Source organism: Molothrus aeneus, chromosome 6 (genome assembly GCF_037042795.1).
Source record: "Molothrus aeneus isolate 106 chromosome 6, BPBGC_Maene_1.0, whole genome shotgun sequence".
NCBI lineage: Eukaryota > Metazoa > Chordata > Aves > Passeriformes > Icteridae > Molothrus > Molothrus aeneus.
This window is the reverse complement of record NC_089651.1, coordinates 47105357-47125763: the sequence shown is the minus strand read 5'-3', so window position 1 is coordinate 47125763 and position 20407 is coordinate 47105357. Positions and strand designations below refer to the sequence as shown.

General features: G+C 44.4%; 1 protein-coding gene across 1 annotated transcript in view; it reads right to left on the bottom strand.

Annotated features, from left to right (window-relative positions):
- RIN3 (Ras and Rab interactor 3) overlaps window positions 1-20407 on the bottom strand; it is a 60926-nt gene that overhangs the window by 37055 nt on the left and 3464 nt on the right. The window contains exons 2-3 of the mRNA XM_066552189.1: window positions 9256-9442; window positions 6236-6350 (exon numbers count right to left, since the gene is read on the bottom strand). Coding sequence (XP_066408286.1) covers window positions 6236-6350; window positions 9256-9442 — 302 coding nt within the window. The remainder of the gene's footprint in view (window positions 1-6235; window positions 6351-9255; window positions 9443-20407) is intronic.

Here is a 20407-nt window from a genome sequence, read left to right as displayed (position 1 = left end):
ATTTTTTCCCATGATCTCATTTGTGCAGAATTACAATGTAGTTCACGTGGGAAAACACCACCTGACCTTGCTGTGACATGTTAGCAGCAAGTACTTTAGTCCCTGAGTTCCTTAATCCAGCCTCAGCATTATGTATTAAAATAAACATTAACAAAATTAAACAGGGAGATCTGCCATAAATGACCATATTTGGCCATGTCAGCTGGGGTGCCAGAGCAGTGCAATAGGCCAGTCTATTGCCAGCATCTGGAGGTGCTTGAGCCAACAGAGAGCATCCACTGAGATGTTCCTACTCCATCTGCCTCCTCTCCCCGGCCCTGTGAGTGTGTCCTCACAGCACTGGGACACACTGACCCATGCAGGCACACTCAGCAATTTGTCTCCTTCATGCCTGAGCTCTGCCATCATGCCAGGTGTGCCCACAGCCCTCACCTCAGGCTGGCTGGGATGCAAAGACCAGGGCTTTCAGCAGCTTTGCTTAGAGCTAAACCCGCAAAGAGGAACAATGTCCATCCCCCTGTTGCTCTAGTGCCCCTCTGTAAACATGCTGCTGCCTGATTACTGTTGTTTAATTTCCATCTGTGGCTGTTACAGGACAGTCAGAATGACTGCACATGTCCTTTTCATCTGTGCAAATGGCATTAGTCTATAATAAAAAGCTGTGGAGTTTTTTCCCATCTGTGCTTGGGAAGAAGGAATGGCAGTGTTGAAGGGACTGAAGTGACTTTGAAAATTAAGCTTGCTTTCACATCTTTAGAGTGCACCTATTTGGGATCATTAAGACAAGGAAGTATATTGTAAAATCTTCAGTAATCTTTTCCTGTTGATTTCACATTCCCTAACATCCAACAGGGAAAGGAACACCTTTGCTCACCTAAATTTCTGTTTGGCCTCCCCAGAAAGACCTGCCTTCCTGCTTCCTCTGTATCTGGTGTAACTCTTCTTTCTGTCCTGATAGAGTTTGCTGGCAGATGTTCACTGGTGGATGTACAAAGTGGTCAGATCCTCACAAACTTTCATGGCAAGCAGATGAAAGCAGTTAGAGAATTAACCAGGCAGGTTAAACTGCTGCTGTGTGTTTTTCTTGAGTTATAATCCTTTCCTAAATCCCTCCTGTCTCAAGCATTTCATATCAAACTCCAGTCTGCACTTCCTGAGCTCAGTCTCACTTTAAGAAAGGTCAAATAAGTGACCAGGGCAAACATTGGATTTCTTTATCAACATCCTTTTTTGCTACCAGGCTTGCAATTTTGTAGCAGCACTCAGGGATTGCTCTTAAACTGCTTTGGAGGGCAGTAATTGCCTGCACCTTTTCTGTCAAGGTACATTGTGGGTCCTCAGCACAAGCTCATCCCACATAGCCTGGAGTACAGCTGCTGGCCATAAACCAGAAATTGAGCTACTGTGTCCAATGGCACCAGGTCTCATCCTCCAAATGAGGTATTAATCATTAATTAATTAAATATTAATTAAATAATTAATAATTATTATTTAATTATTAATCAAATTAATTAATAATAAAGTATTAATATTAATTAATAATAAATATAATTAATTAAATAATTAATAATTAAATAAATAAACATTAATTTAAAATGTTCTGGACATTTTTGTATTACTTGGAGATAATTTGTTTTGGTTTTCCTGTTTGATTTTGCTAAGGTTATTTCAAGACCTCTGTTAGATTCCAGCTTATTTAGAGTTGATCTGCAGAGAAGCTTGGAGGGTCAGAGCACAGAGAACGTTAAGTCTCATAATTTTCCTCTAATAAATGAAATAGCCACACTAAAGCCAAGGCTTTACTACAAACCCCTCCTTCAAGTCATTGATTTTTGGGGGCTCAACCCAGCCTTGGCCCCATGTGTTGTAAAAGATGCTTCTGAACAGTTGTGTCTGGTGGCAGATTGTCCCCCCAGGTACAGCTTAAATAAGGAACAGCAGCTCCACAACATGGGCTCACGTGGGCTGCCTGCAGAAATACACCTCCAGGTGAGCCAGGCCCCTGCAGCAAGGGGGAGGCAGGAGCAGGGTTACAGGAGATTGGCAGCTATGGCAGCATCAGACCAGCCTCAAAGCCCTCATGGCATGAACCTGAAGAGTTCAAGGTGGACTTAGCAAATAAATTTTATTGTTATTTTTATTTTAAAAAATCTAATAATATGAGCAATATGTTCTTTATTCTGTGAAATTGCAGATGCTTCTGTTTAGTGCCATTTTGCTTACTTGGAAAGGAATCACATCCTTTTTCCTTGGTACAGAAGAGCTTGGAAAACAATTATTATATATCCCACACCAAAGCATGTGAAAAAGATTCCTGAGAAGTATGTGATCAATTCATGTGTTTTGTGAAATCAAATTATCTTCAGATACTATGGACAAATTTCCAGAACAAAAGAAACTGTTAACCTCAGTTTATGGTGATAGAGCATTCCTCTTCTAAAGGACGTTACCCCTGTGGCAGGGGTACTTTATTTGTGAAAGTACAAGCTACTGCCACTATCTGCACCATGTGGTCTGTGGCACTCAGATGCTTCTTCCAAGCTCTCAGTATAGGCTACTTGAGAAACACACATGTACTTTAAACTTCTGATCCTTCCCTTTTTAATACTGCTGCAATGGAGCTGAGGTCAGCAGGATAAACCTTCTGAAGGTTTATCCCTGAAAAGGAGAGGGAACTGGGGCCTGAGGTTGCCACCAGTTTGCTGAGAAGAGCCAAAGGCAGGAGCCAGCTGAGGAAGAGCTGCTCAGTTTGTGAGGCTGGGGCTCCATCCCAGAATGAAGCAGAAGTAAGGGGCAACTCTCAGAACAGAAAGTGCACAAAGTACTCGAGATTTTGGCAAAGTTTGAGAGGTAGATGCCAATACTGCGTCTCTAAATGGTAGAAATCTTGTAACAAGCTTTAGGTCTGGGAGATTTCCACTGCTTTGAGTAAGAAGTAAGGGATCCTTCAGGCCAAGTGCAAAACCACAGAGATCCAAGGCTTTGAAACTTGCCAGGTTTCTCAACTTTCTGATGAACCACATGGTACCTGATATCAGCTGCTTGGCCTCTTCTATAGCTACTGATACCACTGGGATTTAGCTTTCCTGTCTCTGGAAGAATTACAACCAAAAAGAACCAGAAGAAAAATTTTAAAGTCCATTTTCCTGTTCTCTCTAAGGGCTACTTCACAGAAGAGGTGAAAATTTCCCAAAAGAAAAAAACAAAGGGAAAGAGGTTTCATTTCTTTATTCTCTTACCTAGTGGGTTCTTTGGGGATTTCCATTTAAAAAGAGAAATCACAGTTAAATACAGTCTTCCCATCAGAAAACAATACTTCTCTAAATCACCAAATATAAACAAAGTCACTATGAGGAAAAGAAATAGTAAAACAATGAACTACTCTTATTTGGTAGTGCAATGCCAAGAAGATTCTGAAGGGTTTTTTTGTACTTCATTGAATGACCATGTCTACAGAACACAGGGGCTGGGCAACATCCTCTGTACCATCATTGTGAAACCAGGAAAAGCCTCCTCAGATCCTGGCTGAAAAGTAGGATGGAATGAGGATGGCTCTACAAAAACAGCCAAGGACAAGAAGCAGCTGGCAAGGTTATTCAAAATAGTAACCTGGTTGCAATTTGAATTTTGCTAGGTTGCAACTTGAATTTTAACTGAAGGAAGACTCTCCATAAAATCAGAACTCTGTATGTTGAGACAAATTCAGATTTCAGTTTACATCTGAATGCATCAACTGTGTGGAGTCTGAGGAGTTGAAGTGAGGTGAGGAGAAGGATTTGTTCCTGCTTCTCTGAACACTTTGGGGGGAGCCAGTTCTCAGAAAGGGACAAACAGCTCTCCCTGGAGCACATCACACACATCATTGCTCATGTGTCAACCCAGACAGGAAAGAGATTTGCTGAAGTTAAAGAATAAATGTTTGGAAAAACAAACCCTGCCAGTCCACAGTGGCCATCAGGCTATTCAGCTGGGGTGTTTTGCATATTTTCAGGAGTGTAAGACCCAACTTCCAAGTTACTTGCATTCCACAGCAAGAGAGTATCTCTGGGGGTGCTCAGAGGTCTCCTACCCTGACACTTACAGAATACCTGGGGTGAGTGAAGGGCACATCATTAATCTGAGGCAATCCAGACATACCAGCTTACTTGTCAAGGAAGCTCAGGTTCTAAATTTTTTTAAAGCATTTAGACATCTTTTAATTTTATTTCTGGAAAAAAAATTAGAAGGCAGTGTAGTAATGCAGCTGAAGCTAGAGAATTAATTAATCACCAAATTAATTACCAAATCTCTGTGACACAGAAGATTTACCATCTCCCCTTGTGCTAGATACTGTCCTTTGGCTTTACTAACATGAATTCATTCAATTTCTTTTAAACTTAAAATCTGGGGTACTTACCCTAATTGAGAAAGGAAGCAAAAGAGAGACTACTTCTGTACCCAGTGTGTTCTTGTCAGCACAGTGCAGAATGGAGAACTGAGAGGCTTTCTACCAACTGACACGCAACCCTGACAGAACTCAAGCTAAAAATAATGTGGATATCCACCATAGGAATGCATGAGCCTCATGGCTGCTGGGATTGTTGCTTGTGATGGCAGCTCTCCTGCTTTATGAATAAGAGCTGAATTTTAGTTATCCTCCTCCACTTACTTTGCAACTAGTATGAAAGTGATGGAAACTGATTTAATTCCTGCTTCTACCAGGAAGCTTGTCTCCCAGTACATTCTTTGCATTAAGGTAGTGATAGATTAGAAAATGCAAACAAGTTTGAAAAGCATGATGGCAAAGTATCTCTAGATAGGCTAGCTCAGTGACATTTTTGTGCTACATTTTATTTTGCCTGTCCTAAAATAAATCAGATTTCATGGCACAGGACATGAATGAAGAAGTAACATTTCTATAACTGACATATTTTAGGATGACACGATTTGATTTTTTAAACTTTTATCCAAAGGAAACCTTGAATCATCAAAAAACCGATTCCCCACCATGAAAAATCTGTCCTAGGTCAAGTTCAAATAGCTAAATAAAGAAAAGGTTTCTCTACGCTGCTAACCCTTGCCCTTGTATTCTGAATTGAACACCTGAAATTGTGGCAAAAGGTTTGCTGCTCCTGCCCTCACATGGAACACTGAACATCCCCACGGCTGGGTGCTCCCAGGAGCAGGCAGGTGAGAGAGAAAACTTCCCAGGGGATGCAGCAGCCAGACAGGGAGCTGCCCCCTGTGCAGGAGCAGGGCTGTGACAGATTGTGCTCTCTGGCCTTGAGATTAGAACAGTTTGAGAGATTCAGTTGTACCTCTGGCTTTAAAGTCTGTTTACAACACAGAGGTATGGGAAGAAATAGAGGAGGAGGAAAAACTATTTGAGCAACTGTAAAAGTTCATTTGAACAAGGGAAAAGTGATATTGCACACTGATCTGGAGAAAAACAAGTGTTTTAGCAAAGAATAAAACAGTTTCTCTGGAGAGCTGGCTTTGGGGCAGAGCTCAATGGCAGAGGATTTAAATGTATTCAGATAAATAAATAGTGTGAAGTTATTTTTATGAACTCTTTTGAGTGTGTGTTTCTATGACTATCCTAAAACTCAGGTGTTTCCAAATATTCCTTTGAAAGTGGAAATCATGTGCCTTACACATCCATTTACACAGAGGGCTGGATTAGACATGGCTGATTTTGAACTGGGCTAATTTTCACTTGCTCATGGCAGACTTGGCTATCCAACTGGGAATGGCACTGATACCAGCAGCCACCTGCTTCCCTGGCTGGCTTTGAACACAGCTCAGGAGCAACTTGTTGTTCAGTGGGACTGGACCAGGTGCATGAAAAGGCAACACAGCAGATGTCAGATGACTGGTGACCTCAAATTAAGTGGCTTGAATAGAGGGAGTCAGTGAGTTAACCAAGCTTAATCTGCCAATGCTTTCCACTTTCCTCAAGACTTCCAGCTGGTGAAAGGCAGCTCCATTCACTTGATCAAAGCACTGGCCTCCTCATCTGGAGGTGCTTTATTTCCCTATTGTGAGTCTGTAAATGATAACAGAAGGTGCAGAACCACAGGGGAGCTGAGGTAAAGCAGCTGCAGGAAATATTAACTGAACTACATCATAAAAGCAAGATCTGCTGCCAGGCACAAGAGGAACCTTTTCAGTGCAAGTGAGATTACATAAATATTGGTGATCACAAGAGGACGCAGTACCTTAACCAGAGCAAGAGCAGAAAATGTAAAGACCTTACTTGATTTTTCTTCTTTAATGTTGTACTCCAAGACACCAGGAGCCTCGTTCTGCACTGGCAGGCGGACTGCAAGGACCATGTTGCTCACATTACCCTCTTTCCTAACTAAGAATATCTGAAAAAGGAGAAAAGAATCAAGAGCTCAGCTACATTATGTGAGCTTCTAAACTTTATTTTAGGTCATTGGCAATGTAGATTTTATCAGTACAATCCACCTTTAAATAGCCTTATTTTAGCTTCATTCCACTTAGCTACGCTTTATACAACAAAAAATAATGGGGAAAAGGACATTTCATCTAAGTGAAATTCAGACCTATCAAGGGACTCACAAAGTTTCTATGCATCACTGATGTCCCACTTATGCCTAAAGCAAGCTATTTCACCAACTGAAGATTTAAAACTGCACTCCCAATTTGTTAAGTGATGGTCCTCACACCATCACTTCACATATCACAGATGAGTCACCCCAGAATGTCCCAGTCCAGGTCTAAAGCAAGGGTGTCACTCATCCATTTAGTCAGTAAGAATCTGAGTGTCCATGAGAGGAGCACAAGGCCAAAGGCTCTGGTGGCCACAGTGTCCATGGCAGAGCTTTTTATGGGACCAGAAGATCATTCAGCTTGGCAGGTATCCTATGAGGACCCTTTTCCAATCCCCTGGGTGAAGCCATGAGGCCAGACCAAGTTTCTCAGGGATTTGTCTGTACAAGCCTGGAGAATGTCCAAAGCTGGAGACTGCACAGCCTCTCTTGGCAACCTGTCCCACCACTTACTGTCCTCACAGGGACAAAGTGCTCCCTGCACCCAGTCTGGACCCCTCTGGTTTCAATGTACACTGTTGCCTCTTGTCCTCCCACCCTGCAGTGCTGAGCACAGCCTGGCTCCATCCTCCCCATGACCTCCCTGCAGGTGCCAGGGGTTGCTGTGTGGTCCCCTGAAGGTGTCTCCTGGCTGGACAAGCCCTGGCTCCACAGCCTCTCCTCAGTGGGTCTGTGCCCAGCTCGCTGGCCACCATCCCTACAGCTCCTTTCCCACAGAGATGCTCCACCAAGAAAAAGAAAAAATGCCTCATTCTTTGTATTGCATGAGATCCTAAGTGTGTTTCTAATTAAAGCTCATTGTCAGGGATATTTTTAGTTTGTGTCTTGAAGGTGCAGATACAAAGACAAAATAATCTTCACATTCATCTGTTCTTTGATAGTAAGTTTAGGCAGAAAGGAGTCAAGGTATTTTTTAAAAACTGACTTAAAAAATCAAGCTAATTTTGTAGCCTGGATATTAATATTAGAAAGAGAAGTATGAGTTGATAAAATCATTAATCAACTGTAATGTATGGAAATCTAGCAAATACCATTAATTTCTTGGGCAGAGGAATTTTTAAAAGGCTTGTCTAGAAGCCAGGACCTTTCCCTGCATGAGTCCCAGTCCTAAGGGCATCTCCAGTCACTTTGAAGCACCCATGCTGAACACACAGCTTTGGGGCTGCTTCACAACTTCACACAGTGCTGTCATCTTGGCCTCTGAGCTCAGGAGAAATGGAGCCCCAGGGCCTCAGGTTGACCATCAGGGCAGAGAAAATGCAAATAAATGCACAGGTGTGTGCCCAAAAGAGGCTGATTGCTGCAGGGCAGCCCCCACCTTCTGTTGCAGTAAATGTCTACAGGCAGGTGGCACCTGCAGGGAGAGGCTCTCCCTTGCCCGGGTCCTACCACCCACATGGCGCTGCTGTCCCTCTAACCATGACTGCCAGACAGCACCATCTTATAGTGCTACATCTGAAATTTAATCTAAGCAACCAGGGAAATGAAACCTGGAAATGAATCACTTCTTTTTTCCTGATCGGCACGCCTGGTTGCCATGGATCCAGAGGCTAAAATTGGACTCTGGCTGTTCAGAGAAGCAGGAGGTGGATTTTCTGAGCTGTACTTAGCCCTGAGTGCTGTACTTCCCCTGGGTCAGGGCCAGTATTGAAATCAGTCTCTTCTGTTCTCACCACAGGTGGGAACGGTGCTGCCCAGTCTCAGGTGGGCTCCCAGAGGGAAGGAGGTTCTGCCCCTGCTGTGGGACACCTCTGATGCACCAGCTCTTCTCCTGCCTGCTTCCCACTGCAGCTGAAGGCTGTGCCCAAGGACAGTGTGAGCAGGAGGAGCAGAGGCAGGAGGTTCCCCCAAAGCCACTCAGAGGTGGGGAACTCCCTGCCTGCAGGGAATGGATAATGCCTGAGGAGGCTTGGGGCCATGCATGGCTACATCACAGACTCCACTTACAGACGGAACAGAAAAACAAAGATCTTGCTCAATCTAACTGAGAAATCTGATTCAGGGTGAGGTGCACTGCACAGCCCAGGCTGCTCAGGTGAATCCCACTGGAGGGTGTCCCTTGGCTGTGCCAGCATTTAGCCCTGGGATAGACTGACTTGGCCAAGGGACAGGTCCAAACATCCTCAGAGCAGGTGTGCCCTGACATAAATGCAGGTAATTTACACCTGCCCTTCCCAAAGGATCCAGCTAGGACATGTACAGCCCACTCTGCCTCACCTCTCAGACCTCTCAGGAAAGGGGAGCAGCTCCCTTTGGTACAGAGCTGTTTTCCTTAAGCAAGCTCTAAGCTTTGCACAAGTGTATAATTCTCTAATACTCAGTTTATGCAAACCAGATATCAATGTGGCAATAAAAATTACTCCCAGTAGCTCCTTGAATCTAAGGTCCTTTTCTTCACAGATTTTTTTTTTCATTGCTCCAGATCAGGAAAATCACCATACTTGTGGCTATGGTGGTGAATAGGAAGCCATGTCCATGAATCTACATGGTAAGCAAATAAACCCAGAGATAATATTCCTTGTTTTCCAAAAGCCAATGCAATGTATCTGTTTGGTGCTGTTGAGAGAGGTAAAGTGTCAAATGGTAATGAAAACAGAGAGCAGTCTGCTGAATATTTTTGCTTCCACATAAAAAAAAGCACTGCTCTCCTAACCAAGGACAGGAAATGTGGTTGTCTGAACTGCAATTGCTTTGGACTTACCCCTGCTGTTTCTTTGCCAAGGATCGCCCCAGCCCTTTCCTGGCTCATGTTCAGCTGCAGCCAGACAGGACAGGTCTTGATGAGTTTGTCAAGGATGCTGATCCCTGGAAGCTGGAGGCAGTTTCGCACAGCACTGGCCTGACAGAGATGTGTCTCCTTCCCCTCGTCACTGGCATCTCTGACAGGGCTGAAACACAGCAAGGGAGTCCCTGATGAGCAGAGCTGCAAACAGAAACCTGGGGGGAGGGAGGACTGTCAGTGCAAGCACAGACACGGGCACTCAGACATCAGGAACGCTCCTGGAGGGGCACCAACCCACCCCAGGCACCAAGGCTGTTCTTCCAGCAGGCTGGCAGGCTGCTCTGTGCTGGGCTCTGCTGGTTTTGGCTCACCCTTCAGTGCTGCTCCAGTACAGGTGCCCAGAGACACAGGTAAGGGATGCACAGGGGTGCCCAGGGCCACAGGGCTGAGCATGCCTGTCCCCTGGGTGCCACCCTCCAGCTGAAGGGTCTGAGAGATGCTTCATGGCTTCAAAAGCAGCGATGCAGAGGAGTCCCTGCAGTCCAATGGCAGACTGGTGATAAATACTGGCTTCAAGCTATGGTGCTGATTTGACAAAGTCAATTTATACATGTGCTTAGCTCTGCAGGCAGTGGAAATACTTGTGCTGAAAAGTCTGGTCACAAGAGCTCTACTGGATAAGACCATGGACTCATGGGGATACAGGCTTGTCATTCATTTCATGAATTGATTTTGCATTTAAAGAAGATGTAAGAGAACATACACAAAAAGTGTTTTGTTGCTCTAATTTTCTGCTTAGAGGTCAGAACTGAAAATAGGACTCTCACTTTTTATTTGGTCTTACTTCAAATATTTTTCCTTTTCCTTTTATTTTTAAAGATACAGATCTTAAGGTACTACATTTCAAATAAGGTCAGTCTTAAACTACTAAAAGAGAGTCATTTCAAAGGCCTAACCTAACACAGAGGTCTGTCCCAAAAGTCAGTTTGTGTAAAAATAGCCTTTCATATCCCAAAAGCAATACAAAGATTTTAATTTTTAGTAGTTTTTTCTTTTTCAACCCTTCACAGACAGCTTTCTCAGAAAATACAGGTGCCTTTATAATTCAGGTTGTAGATAAGGGTATTATTTCACAGAATCTTGATTTTAATCAATTCTTTTTTAAGATCATAGTCAAGACAGTAGGAATGAGAGAACTGTGCTTTAAGAAAAAGCAAATTGAAATAAGTGAAGCTCTGCTTGTGATAAAAGCCCAGCTTGTCACATAGGTGAGGGGATTTCTTTTAGATTTAACAGCCTGTGATTTTAATCAATATCATCTGAACAAATCGAGCAAAATAGTGGAATATCCTTTTGGAAGTTACCCTGAGTCATCTCTTGGGGTTTTTTTACAGAAAAAACAACCAAAAAAAAAGCCTTGTAACCATGTGAAGGGAAAACATGTGTTGGATGGCAATATTCATACTCAGTAGTGGGAAAGAAGTAATGAAAGTTGACATATAATGAAATGTTCCGTAACACAAAAATTACTCCCCTAATTAGTCACAAAGACACGAACCTGATCACATCTGAATGATGTGTGAAACCTCAATCAGAAGGAGGTCAATGCTGATAATGTCCTGCTGTGTCACCAGAAGGTGACATGTAGGGCCATAGCTCCTGCCTGAGGAAATTTGTTAGCCATTAATTATGTGAGGTGGGGCCAGCAAAGCACTGATGCTCAGGAAATCCCATTGCCTGCAGGGAAATGAGGGTTATCAACAAAGTCAGGAAAGGAACACAACAAAGCCAGCCTGGACCTGCTGAGCACCAGGCACACAGTGACCCTGGCACAGAGCTCCCTGCAGAGCATCCATCCCTCTGCTCCCTCCCAGGGCACAACCTCTGAGCCCTGCTCACAGCACCAGCTGGGCTTTGGCAGCAAGAGCAGACTGGTGAGGAAAAATAACAGAACTGACCTTCCAATACATGTGGCTGCATGTAGGGTCTGAATTTTGGAGAATGGATAGAAAATTGAAAATAATTCCAAACTCAGACATACAAGATGAAAAAGTGAGAGCCTGAAAGTGTTTGCCCTAATGGAAAATCTCATTATTTCAGTGTGTGGAGTCTTTCAGTGGAGCAAATTTAGGGCAGTGGATAAGGCTTTTTTTTTTTTTTGGCAGAAGAGGCAGCCAAATATTTTGTGGGCCCTCGGGGATGAGGTATTCTCTCAAAAGCCAGACCAGCCTGGAAGGAGCTAAGCAGGCTCTTGTACCTGTAGAGAGGGAGGAAATCACAGATGAGTGAAAGGGGAGACTGTGGCTAAAGGAGAGGCAGGAAGGGGATCATTAAGGGGATCATATGGAATCAGGGGAATGTTTGGTGAGATGTTTCCTGTCAGTGAGTTATAAGAGATGATGGATAAATTCCCAAAAGAAGAGGATTGCATTGTCCAAATCTCTTAAAATGCTGGGTTTGGAGCAGTAGCACACACTTTTATTGAATCAAATCTGTGCTGGCTAAGAAAGGGGAGTGCCTGACCCCCTGGGCCTTGCTCAGCTGTAATGCTCTGACCCATGACACGCCAGTTGACGCAGTTATGGCACCGACGCTTGACTTCTGTCCTGGGCACAGCTGTCACAAAGATTTGGATGGGGCTGTGGGAATGCTTAATCCAGCAATTTAATCTGGCTCTGTGGGAGCTCTGTGGCTGCACAGGGAGGAGGGAGCCCAGGCAGCTCCTGGGCCCTTGCTGTGCTGCCAGTTGAAGGAATTTCCAGGGCCACCATGGTGAGCAGCCGGCCTTTCCAGCATGCTCACTCAGAATTCATGCATCAGATGATTTCTATGATTTCTAAAGCCTCCGTTTTCAAAAATAACATAAAACTCTGTTCTTGTCCCACAGTCCTGCAAAACCCTTTGGCTAATAGAGGCAGGTGCTCCCTTTGAGAGGTGAGACATGAAGGTGAAAAGCTATCCCTAGAGCTGCCTGCTTTCCTTTTCTTTTCTTTTATTGAGTTCTTACTGCAAAGTACATTTAAATCTTGCAGTGCTTCTGCTAAATTGGATTCAGCTGGGAAGCAGGGAGCTGTGTGCTGCATACTGATTGGCAGCACAGGCTAATTAATTACACAGTGATTACATTCACACACCTGCCCCGGGCTTGCAGAAGGTATCAGGTTGCTTGTTGGAGGCAATAATAATGACAATGGTGGTTTGAATTATTGCACAGTGACTGTACACTGCAGTAATGACCACCATGACTCACTGCTTTAAAAACCTGGAGCCACACGTGCCAGTTCAATATTCCCAGAAGTCAGCAGACCAGCAAGGAGATATAATCCACTGAATTTTGTGCAGGTGAAGGCCTGAGCATACCTCTGCAAGGGGTTTAAAAAATATTGTCACAAGCCTGCTGAGACTAAGGGCTTCCTGGCTGGACTATATGTGGCTGGTCACTCTGAATTTCCCTGAGGCAGCTGAGACACACAGCAATTGTGTGAAACAGCACAGATTAATTCTTCACTCCTGCACATTTGCTTGGAGAAGAGACATAACATATTTTTAAAATTAAATCTCAAATTGTTAATCAAATGCTCTGTAGTGCACTGATGAGTAACGGCAGAGTGCCTTAGTATTGTTTAAGCAGACCAGATTTAAGAATTAGGAGCTAGTCTTTTATTATTATGTTTTATTGCTTTTGCTTCTCCCTCTGAAAACGAGAAGACAACAAGAAAGAGCAAGAGTGAGGGTTTGCTGTGCTGTCCTCAAGGAGAGAGAGCCAATGGGATATTTATATTTACAGCAGAGCAGGAACCACAGGTCTTGAAATGTGTGTGAGCTGCCTTGATACTGAGGGAGAAATACAGACACTCAGTCACAAACTCCATGTGCCAGGTGATAGAGAAACTTTTTGCACCAGAGCTACCTGGTACCTGAAGGGATATCATTTGGGATAAACCAGCTTGTGACTGAAGCTGACATGTGGAAACCCTTCAAGCCCAGTGGTAATAAGGAGCACTTGAAGCAGGAGGAAAAGACAGAAGCTGCTGAAGCCAACAGAGCAGTCCTGATGGAAATTGATAGGCAGTGCTGTTAATTCCTGTGCTTAAAAGAGACAGTTGGGAGCATGGAGATGGGTGAGACTGACAGAAGACTCACAGGGCTGGTTTACATCATATGTCACAACCAACCCAGCTGGACTCAGCTGCAGGGCTCTGTGCCACTGGCAATAGAGGCAGATCTCTGTATCCTTTTTTTTTTATGGCCACCTTCTTTCCTTACAGGAATAACTGGAGTTACATGAACAGCAAGTACAAGGTTTCACCCACAGCAAGAAACAGAGCTGCCTATGCTTGCCTTGGTTTAGTACCACTTCTGATTAGACAGGTGTTGAGGAACACATTGAATGGAGGTAGCTTGGTGTCCAAACTGCACAGACTTATTAAAAATCTTTGTTCAGACACATGTGAATTCATGTGCTGTTACTTTCAGTTTGCTGCGAGAGAAATTATGCAGTGCCACAGCTAGAGGACATCAAGCTTCATTTTGCTTCCACCTCAGAAATGGCCATTTTTTGATGCCTTTTTCTTACTCTCATAAGCCAGCCAATCTTTGATCACTTCATCAGTTCAGATCAAATTAATCTGATATGGAGGAGAAGGACTAATTTACCCTCTGCACCTGCCTTTGGTCACCTTGCTGCGTTCTTCTTTCTTTAAACAGGTGGTGGAAATGAGACCCTGAACCCAACCTAGCTGCAGGAAGAGCTCCAACATCTTCGAAATTCTGGAGTTGTTTCATCATAAAATAGAGTATAAGGAAGATGGGAAGGTAGCAAAGTGATATATTGAAAAACCCATAGCACAAAAGCAAATTTTGTGCACCAAACATGAACCTGACTTGCAGAAAATTCAAGTTTTAATAAGTGTTTTTTCATAACAGAGCCAAAATCAAACAAACAAACTGAAATAAAATAACAAACAATGAAAAACCTAAAAGTAGAAAGAGAAGTTCTTGAGATTTTCAGAAATCCCAGGTAATTGTCACCCTCTAGTCAGAAATAAACAACTTTCTTGTTGTCTGACAGGTAGAAAGAGGGGGGGGGAAGAAGTAGGATGTAAAGCAAGCCATGGGAGCTTCCTGCATTGTAAGGTTCTTGGATGTACAGAAAAATTGGATAATGGAAATTGTGTGAGAAGCTGGACATGTCCCATGAGGCAGGCTTGGCTGTCCAGTGTCCTCCCCACCTTGCAGAATGCTTGTGTTACTGGTCCACCCTGGTGACAAGTTTCTAGCTCAGGAAGTTGTGCTGCTCAGTCTGCGGTCCGTGGAAAGCCTGTGGTTGGCAGAGCACTTCCTCCTGCTCACTGGTCCCCTTGTTCCTCCTCTACCTAATTGTCCACCCTTCTACTCTTTGGTCTACAGTTGATGCTCTGCATGTCCAGGAGTTTTGGCTCAGCCTGGGAAAGACCAAGCTTAACAGCCAATACAGCAGCTGTTCCAGCTGCCAAAAGGAAAGACAAACCAAGGGTCTCCTAAATATCCTGGCACCTCACAGCTCAGCAAAACTCTGTCTCCCACCTACTCCACCTTCTGTTACTGGCACCATCAATTTCAACAGTGAATTTTGCACTCTGCAATTGAAGTGAGCTCTTCTGTACCTGCCAGGGATTCCCAAATGCCCATTTCTGTGAAGGCTAGCAGGTTTGCATGCATCTGGGCCCTGTTTGCACATGTTCATCTAAGTTTGCCAAGTGGAACAAGCCATCACCCTGCTGGGGAGCTCCATTAAAGGCACAGAGGAATCAGGTGATTAGGTGTGGGACAGCTCACCTACCCTTAAACCACTCACCAGTGAAAACCAACAGAGGAAGTTACAAAAATGAACAAGCTCTACTACACTTCAAGGGCAAAAAGGTGTCATGGCCACTTGTGCAGGTGGAAGAACTGTAAATCATGTGTCAATTTATTAAGTAACCACTAGCCACTGAGTTTTCTGGTCACATATGACACCAGGCTGGTGTCTTATGCAGTGGCTCTGCTTGAAGGTCTGATGGGTCAGCAGCACAGTGGAGGAGCTGTGTGGACATGCAGTGCTGCCTGCAGAGCTCAGCAGGGATAGCTGGGCTGGCTTGGAGGAGCTGAGCCCCAGGAGCAGGCTCTGCACAAACACATGGAGCAGAATGGCCAAGCTCCGCTCAGCCCTGCTGCCCTGGGGCTCCTGCCATCACTGGGTTTAAAGCTCACACATGGATTTTCCTCATTACTTAGTGCAGGCAAAGGATGTGACTGCAGATTATCTGCTTGTGAATTTTGCAGAGCCTCGCCCCACTGAAAGGTGAGGAGTCAGGTCAGCTCTGCAGAAGCCTTGCTGGATGAGAGCTGCTGCTGCTGTGAGGGATGTGTAACCACTGTCCCTGCCCAGAGCACAAACCTGCTGCTCAGGACCAGCAGTGCCTCTCTAAGGGTGGGATCAGCAGGGCCAAGTAACCCGGGAACAGAGAAGCAGGGGTGCCTGCAGTGCTTCCCATGAACCCTCCAATGTTTCTTCCTCCTAAATTAATCAAGATTAATTGTAAGTGCTTATAGAGAAGGAGCAGCAATATACCTGTCAGACCCTCTTGTCAACAATCTTTCAGCAAAGAGCTCTCTCAAGGGGTGGGGAGATGTAACAAAATGTTTAAGTTCCCAGCTTCTCTGTGGCCCCTAGGTTCATTAGGTCTGCCCCTCTATTTAAATACACAAAGTCATGTATACAATAAAGAACTGCATATGCATAAAACCTCCAAAAAGTACAAGCTAATTTTCATTACTGATAGTTCCCAGGCCAGCTCTACTAACAAACAAGCCTTCTCACACACACTCACAGCCATGGAATGGATGGAAACAACTTAAACGTCCACAAATTTCCTGAAGGAAGGGCCCTTCTTTCAAAGATCCTCCTGCTTTTTTTTTTTTCCCTTTCAGTCTAGCCATTTCCTGCATCCAATAACACCAATGGAATAATGGAATATGCTGCCTGTGGCCCCACACTGGACTGGGGCTATTATATCCTATTGTTGTAACATGCCTTGGCTGGTATTCCCAAACTGTACTGCTGCCTTTATGTAACTTTGCATACTTATTTTTGTAAATTTATTTTGTATTTATTTTACATATATATTTTGCAAACAACAATTTATCTCACAAGCATCAACTGTATTTCTCTTTTTACTCAGTCAAAATTACTTTGTCAAGTCAAAACCACTTTGCAGGTTTTATTAGCTGTGCTCCCTTCCTAACAACAGTCAGTTAATGATAAGCTGCTCTCCCCCACATTTACAATCAGAGATTTTCAGGGCATTTGTCCTTTGCCTAAGTCAAACCCAAATTATTCTCTTAGGAATGTCAGCGTATCAGCAAAGCTAAAGGTTTTTCTTTATGTGCAGGCAACGAAGGATCATTTATACTTCTGCAAGGCCCTTTCAGGGCAAAGAGAAGAGAGCTGCTGGAGCACCAGCCAAGGCAGAGTCACAGTGGCTAGAGAACAGACATTTTCCTCAACAAAAATCTGCAAACATGTTTGTTGGATAATCCAGCTTCTCTGGAAAGGCTTGTGCAGTACAGAAAGCAGAAGCAAATGTTGTGAAGAAGAGAAACAACTTCCTAGGCTTTAAGATCATAAGGAAACACCAGATCTCCCTCACCCTCCCATGTCAGTGCTCAAGAGGGGCCCAGCTGAGCCACAACCTGGAGAGAAAGGTTTATTCTCTGCATTCCAGAGCCACCTGAATTGCTGGAAGCACAGAGACCCCTGCTTTTACTGCAGGGTCAAGGTAGTGGACAGAGGTTTTGCCCCTTTCCAGCCCATCTGGACAGGAAGGAAGACAGGAATGGAAAGCCAGGGAATGCTTTTCTATATTGTAATCACCTAACAAAGAGGGGAAAAGGAAACGGAAAATAAAGGGGAGGGACAAATTTCCAATTCAAACTTCATTAAGAATAGAGTGCAGTTTAGCTTTCATAAAGCCATTCTGTTTCAAACCCTATATATTAAAAAAAAATATTTGAAATCTGCATGATGTCTTAGAGCCAAAAACCTAGGCAAAATATTTAGAGAAGCATCAGACTAGAGATAAAAAGCTATGGCCTTGCTCACCCTGTGAGGGGATTGAGTGTAGGCATGAGGCACACCAGACATGAGAAGCTAACCACACAACTTGCATAATGCTGAGCAGTTGTCCTCTGCACTAAGAAATATCTGCAAACCCTTATCTCAGTCTTAATTTACAACTAGAAATGGTTGTTTTGCCAAGGGAAACAAATTCACTGGACTTTCATTCTGCAGAATATGAAGGAGCAGAGCACAGGACTTCTGAGGTCTCTCCTCTCACAAGGCACCACACAAAGTGGCTTGCTTACACGCAATTATTCATGTTTTGGGTAAGATCTCCTTCAGTGTCAGTGTGAATGGATTTCAATATGTGGTGCTCTTAGTGAAAAAAACAAATATCTAAATCTGTGAACCTTCTGTTTGTCTGTCCCCCTTAAGCCTTACTCCAGCAATTTCATATGCCTCATTAATTTTGATTAGGCATTAGAGAAATGCGTTTATTTCTTGCTTTATTACCTGATGGGATCCCTGCCTGCATTTACACTGGGGCAAGGTTAGAGATCTGCCTTCCTGAGGGAAGCAGAGGAAGAAGAAAAGGGCTTGTTTGGGTATTTCAGGGATATGGAAAGGTGGTGAAAGGACATGGTCTCTCACCACCTTCTAGTGGTGAACACGTCCAGAACACCTGGAAACAACTCAGGGTGGGAGAGGTGTTCTAGTTTGCTAAGTTGTGCAACCTGTCTTGTGGGTGGGCATGGCCCTCGTCCTCCTGTGCTGGTGGGACAGCCTGGGGCTAAAGGGCTGGTTAGTGGAGCAGTGTCAGAAACTGCTAAAACGTCCCTGCAGTGACTGCCAGCCCAGCATGTGACTACAGATCCTGCCAAGCAGCCAGACAAACCTGTCAGCTCCCCCAGGCCCCACCAAACCTCTGCTGGGACCTCAAGATTGTTTATTAAATTGTGTTTATGGTCACTGTGTCACCAGGGCTAAAATGTAGGTAAGTCATGAGCCACAGGCTTTGTGTTCAGACCACAAGACAGTTTAAGACAATCCACAACATGGCTGTCTTGGTCATGTCCTGCTCAAAACATCTGTGCTGCAGCCACCCCTACCTCCAGGCTGCTGTGGCTTGTCTGACCCTGGGGCACTCTGACTAAGGGGGCCGGAGGGGGAAAGAAGGTGAGTGCTGGACACAGCTCTCTGGCCTGGCTCCCTGCTCAGCTTGGTGAGACATGAACAAATTTAAGACTTGGATTCAGCCCACTGGCACCAGTCACCCTGAACTACTCCCTGGAACTGCTGCTTCTCCAGTAAGACAGGGATCACCACGGGCGCATGGGTTCCTGAATGGACACAACAAATAAACACCTCAAGTCAGGCAGGGTAAATCCAGACTGGATCCAGACAGCTAGCTCTAGACAGCTAGCTCCATCATCCATCCCTGTCTCAGGCTGCTGTTCACAGTGCACCTCCTGCAATCTCTGCTGGGAGGGTAACAGTTGTTTTCCCTTTTGGCTAGAAAGGTTATCAGTGAGATCCAGCCTAAAATTAACTACTTTCTAATCCCAGTAAAGGATTAGAATGGGAGTTCAGGACACAATTACACAAAAACATTCTGTATTACATTTTTGTCCTATGGACAGAAAGGAAAGTTGGCCAAAGCCAAGCTCTTTCCTGTGTGTTGATTCAGCAGAAGAAGCTTTGAGCTTTGCTTGGTTTCTTGTTTTGTGGAGGGTATCAGGAGTGAAAAATCCTTGAAGAGAACTTAAGGAGGGCAAAAAAGGAAAGAGAGAAGAGAAAGATTCTTGGCAGGCAAGATGAAAGGTTGGGCTGGGTCCCAGGCTGTCATTTAGCCAAGTATGTGTGACAACCTTTTTTTGCCTAGAAGTCTGCTAGCAATTTGCAGAACAGTGATGCAGGTAGCCAGCAGTGCTGTCTTTCTCCAGACTCTGCTATTTGTTGGTCCCTCTCTGTTTCCTTGGTGAATTTTTCCAAGCAACAGAAAATTTAATCCAGTTCACAAGGGGCTGCAGCTGCTTTCTGTTCTGCCCAACAGCTGCTTTTACAAGAGAGAGCCTTCAAAAGACTGGCTTTCTCTGGAGGGCCATGGGAGGGATGTACATAAGCAGTGTGGATTCCCTGTATTTGGCAAAGTTCTGCCAGCATCCAGAAGGTTGTCTGTATTCAGTTGCTTTCAAGAAAGCATTTGAAATTCCCCAACAATTCATTAGCCTTGCAAAAGCAAAGCAAACATATTAATTAACATGGTCAGGAGATAATTTCAAGCAGTAAGACAGGGGTTCCAACCCTACCAGGGATACACAGACCCAGAGCCACCCAGAGCATTTCCCAGCAGCCACACCTCTTGCAGGATCATTCTCAGAGCCAGGATTCCAGGCCTGCCTCAGAGAACAACTCTCAGGGTGGGGTTTTGGGCTCCTCCTCATCCAGGGACACAGAGGGTGCTGCAGGAAGAGTACCTTTTCCACATTCTCCCCACACCCCACCTTTGCTTCAGCTGTAGAGGCTGTGTAAACACTGAGGAGAGCTGGTTTAGTCCCATAATCCAGCAGGGAACTCAACCACCAAAGAGAAAAGGCTTTCTGAGAAAGGGATTCTGCTCCTAGCACCACCCCAAACTTAAAGGATGGTCTGAGGAAAACCAGAGTTCCACTGCTCAACAAAGATCCAGGGGATTGGGCTATGACATAAGTGACTATAATCAAATCAGCTCCATTAATTTGTGCCTCAGTTTCCCTTCTTATAGTAACAGTATCTGTCTTTAGCTGGTTGTTGGGAGGCTTAATATCCATGAACCACCCAGAGATCCTTTCATAAAGACAAGGACTTTATATTATTCACACCATGTGATTACAGTTACTAAAAACACTCTGTCCCTTTTAAAGGTACCAGTAATTCAGAAGGCAGAAATCCTTTACTCAGACACAAATAGCTTTTGCTCTGTTTAGCAAAAAGCTAATAGAAAGTCTGGGAAAGGCACACACATAGGCATGTGTGTATTAATCTATTTGGAAAGAGCTGCATTCCATAGCA